Genomic DNA, 12,380 nt, shown 5'->3' with positions numbered 1-12,380 from the left:
TCTGAGAACTGCCAGCCAGCACCGCAGCCAGCAACCCCCAACCCCATGCAGCCCCTCCTACGCTGAATGGAGCCCAGCCCTGTGCACCCAGGCTCTGGGGAAGCCCCCTCCACAAACGGGGTCCCACTCCCCCACGCCCAGCAGGCTGTGATCAAGCCCGAGGCAGCCCCCGGGCCGGCACCAGCACCCGCCACCCGGAGAAGGCCAGTGGGACCCCAGCAGCCAGGCTATCGCCTGGGACACAGGCTCGGAGTGGCCGGTGGTGCTGGGGTAAGTGGCCGAGGGGCTGGCTGGGCGCCGGCCACACCCCTCCCTGCGGCTTGTGTCCTTCCGCCTGCTGTCCGACACCCGCTGCAAGGACGGCGGGACTTCTCCTGGGACGGGACGGCTTGAGCTGCCACTTTCCTGCAGCCGCATCTCCTCACTGCCTCTCCCGCTCCCCAGGGGGTGGACCTCAGTGACCGTGGGAAACGCTGTTCTGAAGGGAGACTGCGCTGAAGACAAAAGAACTGCAGTGAGGACCGCACCCCGGTTGGGAGCAGCTTCTCAGGCACCAGGCCAGCCTTCCGAGGCTCCTCTGCGCACTCGCTGTGGGGTGGGACGCGAGTAGACAGTTGGAGACGAGGGCACCAGGCCTCCTACCATCCAAGACAGGATCTCACGGAGCCCAAGGTGCGAGGCGGTCAGGGACCCGAGAGACAGGTTGCGCGCAATCCACTTCCCAGCTGCCACCGCACGATCTGTCGCAGCTTCGCTGACGTGTCGGGGGATGGCTCTCTGCGGTGGGGCTCTCCTGAGCCTGCAGGATGTTTCGTGGCATCTCTGATCTCTACCCTCTAGATGCCAGCAGCACTGCCCCCTGCCCCCAGCTGTGACAACCAACAACTGTCCAGACATCGCCAAATGTCCCGAGGAGCAAAACTGCCCCCAGAGCCACGGGCCCAGAAGCAGTGACGCCCCAATAGCAGCAGCTGCATCCTGTGCCCAAATCTTGGTTTCCAGATGCCATTCAAGTCTCCGAGAAAAGGAAATGGCTGACTCCAGGGCTTGAGTGGGGAAAGTACCAGATGAGCCAGGAGCTAGGAAGTGCTAAAAGCAGGGCTTGGGGGTGGGAGGGTAGATCACATCAAAAGGACACGGGACAAAAGGGAAAGAGCTGTGAAGACTCCCCACAGCCAGAGCTGGGCTGTCTGAGCCCCCACGTACGACAGTGATGGGCAGTGACCCAGGAACAGGACAAACGTCCATGAGTCCACACTGGAGTAAACGGACAACTGAAAGAATAAATAAACGGGAGGAACTGGGAGATACCCAACAGTACAAGTGGATGCCCCGGGACGTGAGGCTTGTTACCCCCTCGAGTGTGGGCGGCAGGGGACCTGGTGACCGGCCCCCACTGCAGGGCAGGACAGGAAGAGGGTGACCTGACGGTGGGGAGAGGCAGGCACCAGATTAACCGGGTGGGGCTCAGCATCGTGGCCCCAAGTCTGCCGACGTCACGCATCCTAACACGAACTAATAAGATGACACATCACCTCTCGGGTCTCGTCCCAGAACCCAGAGCCCCACTCTAACCCTGAGAAGACAGCAGACAAACCCAAACTGAGGGACACACCACAAAACACCTGACCCGTCTCCTCAAACTGTCAAGGACGTGGAAAACAAGGTTTAGAAACAGCCACGGCCCAGGGGAGACTGAAGGGACAGGATGACTAAATGCAGCTCAGCACAGGGGTGGGATCCTGGGACAGAAAAGGGGCATCAGCAGAAAACCTGGCACAACCCAGTAAGTCTGCGGTTTCGTCAACGCTAACTTCTTAGCTCTGCCAAAGTTCCACGGACAAGTAAGATGTTAGGGACTCTGTGCTGTCTGTGCCACTCGGACACAGAACTATCCCAAACTAAGGAGTTTTATAAAACTACTGTAGCTAGTATACAGAAATACAATTGACTTTTGCTTATTTTTGTATTCAATGACCTTGCTAAGCTCATTTATCAATTCTAGTAATGTGCTTGTAGGTTTTGTACTTTCCACATATACACACAGCTCACTTGCAAGTGGCAGCTGCTTGCCTTCCTCCTTTGCTCTCTCTATACTTCCTACTCCTTTTTCTTGTCTTATTGCTCTGGCTAGGGCGTACAGAATAAGGTCGAGCAGAAGCCATAACGCTGGGCATCCTTGTCTCACTCCCAATCTCTCAGGGGGGTACAGGCTCAATGCTCTGTATTAACCACAATGGTAACTGTAGCCGTTCTTTACCAGAACAAAGAGGTTTCTTTCTGTGGAGTGTGCGTGTGAGTTATGACACTACGTCTGACCACTGGCCTGGCTCTTTATCAGATCCAGCAGAAAGCTGCCAGCGGGCAGTGCTGAACTCTACCTCCTGCACAGACTAAGAGCACACGAGGAAGATGGGCGGGGCGCAGACCCGGAACACAATTACGGTTACAAACAACATCTAGGGTGCACCAGAGGAAAAAGGAGAAGGTGCGAGGGAGCCTCTGGAACTGGAATGTTCCATGGCTTCATCCGCGCAGTGGTGAAAGGTCATGGCACATGCGTAATGACGAATCAAACATTGCGCACCCAATGCACGTAGCCATATTTGTTTGTACCTCAACTGAGAAGGTTAAGAAGTACAAACGGCGGTTGGGAAGGTTCTTCCCCGCTGGGCGGGCGGGGGCAGAACTTTGCTCCAGGCGGTCAAGGCCTAGAGGCCCAAAGACTGGCCGGGAGACCCAGGCGCCGGAGCAGGCAAGTTGAACTTAGCGCGCGCAGAGGCGGGGCGGGGCGGGGCGGAGCGGTGGGAGGGCCGCCTAGACCCGGCTGGGCTCCGGCGCCCGCTCCTACCGAAGGCGGACGCGCAGGGCCCACCGAGCGCGTGTGGGCGGCTTCTCCCGGGCCTCGGCCCCGACCCCCGCGCGCCCGCCGGCCCCGGGATGCTGCTCCGGCCCCGGCGGCCGCCCCCGCCCGCCCCGCCGTCCCCCGCCAGCCCGGACTCCGAGCAGCGGCTGGCGGGGGGCGTCCCCGGGACCCCGCCCGGGAGGCCCGCCTCGCCCGGCGCGCTGGCGGCGCCCGCGCCCCCCGGGTCGCCCGCATCCCCCGGGTCGCCCGTATCCCCGGGCTCGGCGCAGCGCACGCCCTGGAGCGCGCGCGAGACGGAGCTGCTGCTAGGCACGCTGCTGCAGCCGGCCGTGTGGCGAGCGCTGTTGCTAGACCGCCGCCAGGCGCTGCCCACCTACCGCCGCGTGTCGGCCGCGCTGGCCCGCCAGCAGGTGCGGCGCACGCCCGCGCAGTGCCGCCGCCGCTACAAGTTCCTCAAGGACAAGGTCCGCGACGCGCACGGTCAGCCGCCCGGGCCCTTCGACGCGCAGATCCGGCAGCTCATGGGGCTGCTGGGCGACAGCGGGCGCAGACGCGGCCGCCGCCGCTCCCCCGGGCCCGGGCGCCCCCCGCGCGGCCGCCGGCCAGCCCCCGCCGCGCCCGCTGAGCCGGGTAGGTGGGCTGGGGTGGGGGAGGGGCGGGGCGCCTCGGACCGGGGGAAGTGGACTGCGGGCCGGGGGGAGGGGCGGGCGCGCCTCACGCGACCACCCGCTCTGCGTTCCAGGCGCCCCACCGCTGCCCGCCGCCCGAGAACCCGACGCGGACCCCGCCTGGACGCTCAGGTTCAGCCCGTCCCCGCCCAAGTCTGCGGACGCGCCCCGCGCCCCCGGCTCCCCGACGGCCGTTTCCACATTCACCCCCGCGCCCGGCCGCCCCGAGGACCCCGAGCCCTTCCGCGCCCCCCCCTCGCCGCCGCCGCCGTCGTCCCCCGGCCCCACCCGGGAAGATCCCGACTCGCCGCCTGGTCGCCCGGAGGACCACGTGCCCCCGCAGCCCGCGCCGCCGTCGCTGAACGCCGCCCTTCTGCAGACCCTGGGGCACCTGGGCGACATCGTGTCCATCCTGGGCCCGCTGCGTGACCAGCTGCTGACCCTGAACCAGCACGTGGAGCAGCTGCGCGGCTCCTTCGACCAGACCGTGTCCCTGGCTGTGGGCTTCATCCTGGGCAGCGCCGCCGCCGAGCGAGGCGTCCTGGCCGACCCGCGCCAGTGAGGCCCGGCCGCCTCGGTCCTCTCTGCAGGGCCGCCCCTCGGCCCTGACCCCTCCTGCGGCCCTCCCCCACCCCTAACCTAGGTATGGGTTAAATAAAAAGATTGTTTTTTCCGACTTAATCCAGTGAGTGTGTGCGGGCCCCGCACTGGGTAGGAATGTAGGGCTGGAGGTCAGGGCGAGGTTAAAATGGCCTCGGGATCCCGGGGAGGGGCCAGGAGGGCTGGAGTGGGCTGGGGCCCCCTTGAGATGCTGCCCGGTCCTACCTACCCTGGCAGGCCAGTCTCCAGTGGGGAGGGGGCTGTGGGCACGTGGAACCCGAGGTCGGGGCCCTCACTGCACTCCAGCTTCTCCAGGTCTCCTGACCCTGCCCCCGGGACTTCCCACCAGGCAGACCAGCCAGGGTGGGTGAGCCCGGCCGGGCGGGGAGAAGGAGGAGGGAGGGTCCAGGGAAATGGCGACGGCCGGGCTCAGCGGAGGCGGTGGGGGGAGGTATGATCGGTCTCCAGCGCTCACCGCCTGCCGCCCAGCGAAGCGTCTGAGGCTCTTGGCTGGGTTGGGTCAGGGAAAGAGGTGCGGGGCGGAGGGGGCAGGAGAGCTAACGCACGCCCAGGGAAGGCGCTCCTTTCGTCGCCAAGGTGACTGGGTGGGGGGCAGCTGGAGCTGGGGGTCTGAGATCTTCGACCTTGGCTGAGGCCCGGGTCCCTGCAGTTTCAGGAGGACTTTATCAAAATCGCCCCAGGAGCATTTTCCAAATAGTACCTGAGGGCCCCACCCCGGGCCGGTGGATCAGACCCAGTGGGGACAGGGCGGGGCCGGAGGTGCTCACAGCCGGTGGGAAGGAGGAAGTGGCCCGAGGGGCTGGCCAGCATAACAATGCAGGCTCCGGCTGAATGCGGGGCAGCTTCTCGGCGACTAGGGGCTCATTCAGAGACTTAAGTGATCGCTCTGGGCCACAAAGGTAAAAGAGGGAAGGGTGTCCCCACGGGCCCTACGGTCCTTGCCCTCTGGCATCAGCCCCTCCCCCAGCCCTTTCCTGGAGCCGTCTTCCAGGAGACCCCAGTAGGGCCCTCTGCCTGCAGGGACCCCGGGCAGACCAAGGCTGCGCCTATCCTTCAGCCGCGCACTGATGGCAGGGCCTGGGGGCTCCGCGTGAAAATCCCAGATCTTCATTTAAGACACACTGGCCTCTGCTCCACGAGGCTGTTTGTGCCCTGGTCCCTGTGAGTCCGGAAGCCACCAAAAACCTGGGGTGGGCTGATTCGAGCTTGTAAACACCCCTCCCCACCTCCACACGCCCCCGGAAGGCAAGAGCCACGGGCTGGCGGGGTCTGAGCCTTGGGACACATCCCAGCAAATACGCCAATCCCCCAGGGGTGGGGACGACGTCAGCCGACCCTCTGCTCTGGAGAAAGGCTGTTCGGGGGCTTGAAATCCGTGTAAGTCTCCGAGTCTGAGATATTTGGGGGCACCAAGGAGAACCCATCTGCCTTACTGCCCACGTTCCCTGGGGCCCCGGACGCCACATCCCATGGCTTTCTCCTTGGGGCTCTATGTTGCAGTAGTGACTCTGAACACCCCTACCCCGGGCATCGCTAACGTCTTCCGGCCTGGTGAGGGGAGAGAGCGTGTCTCACCCCAACTCCTTGGCTAGCGGCTTTAGTTTTAAACTTCAGCCATTCCTGATGCGTGGAAATTCTCAAATCCCTTCTTCTGGCCCTGCCGTGACTCCCTTTGGCTGTGGCTCTCTCGTGGGCCTGTGGGGCGAGGTGTGTCCCTGTCCTGCTCTGTGACACGTGTGTCTTAAGCCGAGCATCCTGGGTTTGGCTCTGCACCTGTGCGGTGGACACACCCCCGTGAGATGGTGTCCCGGCCGTGAGAACATCTTTCCTTGTGCCAGACCCCAAGTGCAGGGCAGCGACCCAGCAGGGTCTCCTAGGACCAGTCCTCAGGTTAGTGCCCATCTCGTCTCATCAGTGGCCCCTTGGCCAGCAGATTCACCCTTTTTATTTTATTGTGGTAGAATACACATAACATTAAGTTTACCATCTTACCCATTTCAAGAGTGCAGCTCAATGGCATTAGGTACATTCACATCTTTTGTGCAGCTGTCACCACCGTCAGCTCCAGAACTTCATCTTCCCAAACTGCATCATTAAACACTAACTCTGCAGCCCCCTCTCCCAGCCCCTGGCACCCAGCACCTACTTTCTGTCTCTGTGGATTAAACTGCTGTAGGGACCTCATGTAAGTGGGATCAGACGTTATTTGTCTCTCTGTGTCTGGCTTATTTCACCTAGAATAATGTCCACCAGGTTCATTCTAGTCACAGCATATTGCAGAATTTCCTTCCTTTTTAAGACTGAATGATCTTCCATTGTCTGGATGGACCACAGTTTGCTTCTCCATTGATCTGTTGGTGGACACTTAGGTTGCTTCCACGTTTTAGCTATTGTGAATAATGCTGCCATGAATAGGGGTGTGTAAATATCTCTTCAAGACCCTGCTTTCAGTTCTTTTGGGTTTATATCCAGAAGTGGAGTTAATGGATCACATGGTAGTTCCATCTTCAGTTTTGAGGGGAAACCTCCATGCTGTTTTCCAGCCGCTGCCCCATTGTACATTCCCACCAACAGTGCACAAGTGTTCCAATTTCTCCACATCCTCGTCCACACTTATGTTCTGTTTTGATTTTGTTTTTTATCTCGGCCATCCTAGCGACTGTGTCACAGCATGTGGAATCATAGCAGTGCTGCAGGTGACCAGCTGATGCTCGCCTGTCCAGCTGCTTGGTGGACCCATCTAGCTGGTATTTCCACCGGCTGTTCCCTGTGTTCGTACCACGTGAATTCAACTGCACGCCCGTTCTGTCCTGCAGTGCACTGAGCCCCGTGAACAGGGTACCTGTGCCCCCACTAGCTCGGATGACCTCCAGCAGTGACCGTGGGTCCTCCGCTCCCTGCCATGGGGCCCTGCCCCCCACAGCTTCAGGGCCCTGGGGCTGGCTTTGCTTTTTCCCTTTACCTCACGTCCTCTTAGTGCTGCCCTGTTGTGTGTGCAGGACCAGCCTTGGGCCCTCATCCTGTCGGCCCCCATAACTCAGGGTGGTAGCCAAGGCTCGTTCCTGGGGCCGGTTTTGTTTCCGTGTGGGCAGCCAGTAGGCTGGAATCCAGCTCCCGCCTCATTCAGCGCCCTCGTCCTTCCACCCAAATTCCATTTCCTCCCAGGCTGGGGCCAGAGAGAATTCGTTTTCACAGCATGTTCATCCGTCAAGGATCAGTGCTGTAGGGACCTAGAAAAGCAGCTATTTCCAATGAGCGATACACTGGTTATAAGGGAACACGTAATGTTAGATGTATTTTCCCCAGAGAGGCATTTAACCCTGTCAGCTTGGGGGCTTCTTTACCCCCGGATAGGGCTACACTCTTTATCTCTAATTAGTTCTGCTACCTGTGCTCCCTCCCACGTCCAGACTGTCCCTAAATTTTTTTTTTTAATACTTGCAGAATGAACTTTATTTATGTATTTACTTATTTACTTACTTATTTATTTATGGCTGTGTTGGGTCTTCGTTTCTGTGCGAGGGCTTTCTCTAGCTGTGGCAAGCGGGGGCCACTCTTCATCGCGGTGCGCGGGCCTCTCACTATAGCAGCCTCTCCTGTTGCGGAGCACAGGCTGCAGACGCGCAGGCTCAGTAATTGTGGCTCACGGGCCCAGTTGCTCCACGTTATGTGGGATCTTCCCAGACAAGGGCTCGAACCCGTGTCCCCTTGGCAGGCAGATTCTCAACCACTGCGCCACCAGGGAAGCCCTGTCCCTAAAAATTTAACTGAAGTAAGTTTCCTGTACAACCTCATGTTTCAGAATTGCCCGGCTTCTTGATTCTTGTTGTTCGTCTTCCAAATTAGTCTCTTCTGTACCTGTTCATCTAATCACACCATCTATACAACGCTCCACTGTCAGAGAGCTCAGTATTCGGAACAGTCTCAAACCGGGGAGTCTGTGGGGTGCTTGGACTCGGGGGCAGGCTCTGAATCCGCATCATTTTTCAAGTCAGTGCAGATGGGGCCTGAGGATATCGATCTACTGTTTTTGCAAAGAAGAAATCCCTAAGATTTGGTAAATGTACGTTTCTGTGATTTATAGTGAGACAAGCATGGCTCCCTCTAGTATTTCCTCCATGCTTTTTTTTTTTCTTTCTTTTTTTTGCGGTATGCAGGCCTCACTATTGTGGCCTCTCCCGTTGTGGAGCACAGGCTCCAGACGCGCAGGCTCAGCGGCCATGGCTCACGGGCCCAGCTGCTCCGTGGCATGTGGGATCTTCCTGGACCGGGGCACGAACCTGTGTCCCCTGCATCGGCAGGCGGACTCTCAACCACTGTGCCACCAGGGAAGCCCTCCTCCATGCTTTTGGTCTGCCTAATTACCCCCTTCTCTTACAGGACATCAACCCTGTCTGTGATTTCTTCCCCACTTTTGTGCCCCCTGGGCAACTGTGCCAACAGGCACAATAGCAATGTTTCCCTCTCATCCTGGTTCTGCTGCTAAACTTATTTGTCTGCCAAAAACCACACTGCTCTGTGTTATGGACTGAATGTGTCCCCAAATTCCTATGTTGAAATCAACCCCCAGTGTGGAGGTGTTGGTGGGGTGGGGGGCGCGGTGGGGGTGTTGGGAGGTGATTATGTCATGAGGGTGGGGCCTCATAGTTGGAATTAGTGCCTTTGTAAGAAATGAAATGAGAGAGCTTGCTTTCGGTCCTGCTCCCTGCCGGGCGAGGCCACAGCAAGCAAGCAGCCAGCATTTGCTGCTGAAGCCCCCAGTCTGTGGTGCTCTGTCACAGCAGCAAGAGCAGACGGGACACCACTGCCAGTCTACACACGTGCATTCCGGGTTCAGTGCTGCGTCTGTTCCAACATGCTGCAATCTGCCCAGCCCTCCTGCCCACGTGCTGGTTGGCCTCTCCCAGAACTGTCCTCACTTACAATCTGCAGTTTTTAAACAGACAACGACTACTCCAGGTGGGGCTTTCCTCCCCCTCACCTGGCCCAGATCCAGGCCCTGCGGCGTCCCCGGCATGGACCCTGTGTGTGACCCGTCCTGGTCCTCTTCCCGGGCCTCACAGTGGGATGCAGCCCCTGCGCAGCCTCCATCAGCGGTCAGTGGGGAGTCTCTGGGGCCCATCTCTGTTGGCCATTTCTCCATGTGAGAGCCACTGTCCTTTCTGGTCCAGTTTCTCTGCCCATCGTGGGTCTAACCCAGTTCCTTTCCCTTCACGACCCCCGTGGGCATCCCCTTCCTGCCTTCATTTTCTGAGTGCTTGGCTCTGATCCGTTCCTTCAAGGGCCCTCCTGGCCTCCAAGAAAGGTCAGATTCCTGGCTGATGGGTGGTGAGTCTTACTCTTCACTGTGTCAACTGGGCCATGATTAATCCGCCTGCATTTTATGGTTCTGTCTTCTACCAGATGTTTCACTAACGTTTGTCACCACACCCACACCATTCTCTCCCAAAAGCCCGCCTTTGTCAACAGAGCAGAAGGTCCCATGTCCCTCGCCAGGCTGCCACCTGCCCTCCCCACCGTGTCGGAGTCACCACAGCTTTTAGAGCGCTGCACCACTTCTCCCCATCCTGTCTGTGACCCCTGACCCCACGTGACTCAGCCCTGCTCACGCGCAGCTCTGTGGAGCAGCCTGTCCCATTTCGTGTCATCACAGATGGCGTTAGTCACCGTGGCTGCCGCCATCTGCAATGCCTGTCATCTTTGTCACCAGCATCTCCCGTAAGGGGGTCCTTTCCTGAAGACCCCCGGGGTCAGTGCCTCGTCATGTGTATGAGCAGGTGCCTGTCTGACTTGTCTTGGTTCATTGCTGTTTCTAATAACAGCACCAAGCAAAAGAACTCTCTGGGGTGCTGGGAATGTTCTAGAACAACACTGTCCAATTCGACAGCCACCAGCCACATGTGGTCACTGAGCTCCTGAAACACGGCCAGTGCAGCAGAGGAACTGAATTTTTTAATAGGTGTTTATTTATTTTTCTTTATTTTGGCTGCGCCAGGTCTTAGTTGCAGCGTGCATGTGGGATCAAGTTCTCCGGCCAGGGATCGAACCCGGGCCCCTGCATTGGGAGCACAGAGTCTTACCCACTGGACCACCAGGGAAGTCCTGGAACTTAATTTTTTAATCTAAATTAATTTATGTCGCCACATATGCCTCAGAGTTCCACATTCAGTCCTTATGTAAAATTCTGTTTTATTCTAGTGCCACTGGTTTCAGCTTCCTATCTTCAGAATCTCACCTTGAAATTTACATTTATCAGCAGCAAAATCCCATTCCTTTCACCAAAGACAAAGCCCTGGAGTCAACAGGGTCACCGCAGGCCCCCTTCTGAGTCTCAGACTTACGGCGGACTTACCAAATGCAGCCTGAACCCGCCCCCTTAGCACTCGGACCCGTGTCTCTGGGGGACAGATGCAAGACCACAGGGCCTGGCTGCGGGCAGTGACATTCAGTCTGTCTTCTTTCGGAGGACCTTGCCCGCACGAGGCCACACCCCAGTGTGGCCCAGCGCCTCCTGCCAGAGGCCTTCCCGGGACCAGAGGATGGCGGAGCCCCCACCTGCCAAGGGAGACATGATGGGAATCAGCCGGTGCTGGGATCGCTTCTGAGGCAGCTGATCAGGGCAGGGAAGGTGAGGCCTGGCGAGGGGTGGGGGGCGGTGAGCAGAGGGGGCTGCAGAGGGGAGGGTGTGAGCAGCGGGGGCTACAGCCCCCATGCTCTCTACAGCACCAGCCTCAGGGCGGTGGTTTTGAGGACGGGAGGTGAGGGCTGGGGGGTGGGAGGTGCACCCTGCCTCTGCCTGTCCACTCGGCCTGCCCTGCTGCAGCCTCTGAGGGCAGGATGGAGGGGGGCAGGGGGAGGCAAGGTCCAGGGCTGAGGTTCCTTGGGCAGCAGCAGGAAGCTCTCCTACCTGGCCCCCTAGGAAGGAAGGGGCATAGGGGAGGCGCCCACCCGCCCGACAGGGAGACCCAGACAGATGTGATGGGGTCCCATGAGCAGCCCCTTCCCAAACTAGGGGAGGGCGTGTGGAGCTCTACCTCATCACACCTGCAACCTGGGGATCGGATACCACCCACCCACCGGGTGCTCTCCCAGACTACCGTCCAGCTGGGGTAGGGTCATGCCCACCACGTCCCCACACTCACACCTCTGTTCTCGCCACCGGAAGCACAAACTCGCCCTCTGGGCTTCAACGAGGGAGGTTAGGGGAGGGGCGTGGCGACAGGGGAGGGGCCGACCTGCGAGGGAGGGGGAGGGGGGACAGCCGAGGCCCTGGCTCTCTGAGATCCTCGCGAGACCACGGGGCGTTGGAGAGAGATGGGACAGAGGAGCAGTGATGCGGTCACACAGGACCAGCCTCACCTCTTGGTGGGGGTGGGCGTGGACAAGGGGTCTTGGGAGGGGCGGGGCCTCCCTCGGCGTGGTCGTCCCCGCTGTCGGTGGTGGTGGCCTGGACTAGTCGAGGCCGTGATGGCGAGAACTCGGCGGGTCTAAGGATTTAGGCAACTGAACCCCCAGGACCAGGTGCCAGGACGCAGGGCTAGGGCTGCTGGAAGAGCCCGTTTGCAAGGGGGGAGTTGACTTTGGTCGCGGGTTGGGTCGGGCCGCAGGGCCTCCGAGTGTAGACGGGACTCGAGAACGTTGGGCCGCCGCTCACCGCTCGCCTCCACCAGCCCGCACTACCTGGCGCAGCAGGGACGCGACTCTCCGTGGCGCGCATGCGCGGGATTCGGTGTGAGGCCGGCTGCCTGGAGCCAAGGCCACGCCTCCGCCTAATCACCGGGTCTCCGAAGAAGGCAGCAGCGGGGTTGCAGAGGGGCAGCAAACCCGGGAGGTGGGTCCCAGAGCCAGGAGAGGGGCAGGGCCTAGCACCCCCGGACGCTGCTCCCAAGCCAAGGGAGGAAGCTGAGGCCAGACGTGGGTGACACAGCTGTCACTGGAGCAGCCAGGGTTAGAGGGAGGGGAGACCCCAGGGGACACGAGGCAGCCAGGTCGGGAGAGAGCGGGCCTGTGCCCGCGGCAGTGCTGAAGGAAGAGAGGGCCCACCCCAGGCAGTAGCCGGGAGCTGGCGGGGGACTCGGGGCGGGGGGCTGTCTGACCTGCGGAGGTGAGGTCACCTTAGGACTCAGGAAGGGGAGCTTCAGGTAGGGGCTGGGAAAGTCGAGGTGGTAGGGGCTGGGAAAGTCGAGGTGGCAGGGCCATTAGAGGAGGGTCCCGGATTAGGGAGG

At 60.2% G+C, this 12,380-nt stretch overlaps 1 protein-coding gene across 1 annotated transcript; it reads left to right on the top strand.

Moving 5' to 3' along the window:
* Positions 1–2,940: 2,940 nt before the first annotated feature.
* UTF1 (undifferentiated embryonic cell transcription factor 1) lies at positions 2,941–4,096 on the top strand. The gene is made up of 2 exons (XM_067708848.1): positions 2,941–3,496; positions 3,609–4,096. The coding sequence occupies exons 1-2, from the start codon at positions 2,941–2,943 to the stop codon at positions 4,094–4,096; spliced, it is 1,044 nt and encodes a 347-aa protein (XP_067564949.1).
* Positions 4,097–12,380: the final 8,284 nt, after the last annotated feature.

The sequence above is a fragment of the Pseudorca crassidens genome, chromosome 16 (assembly GCF_039906515.1).
Source record: "Pseudorca crassidens isolate mPseCra1 chromosome 16, mPseCra1.hap1, whole genome shotgun sequence".
Classification (NCBI taxonomy): domain Eukaryota; kingdom Metazoa; phylum Chordata; class Mammalia; order Artiodactyla; family Delphinidae; genus Pseudorca; species Pseudorca crassidens.
This window is presented reverse-complemented; position numbering and strand designations above follow the sequence as displayed.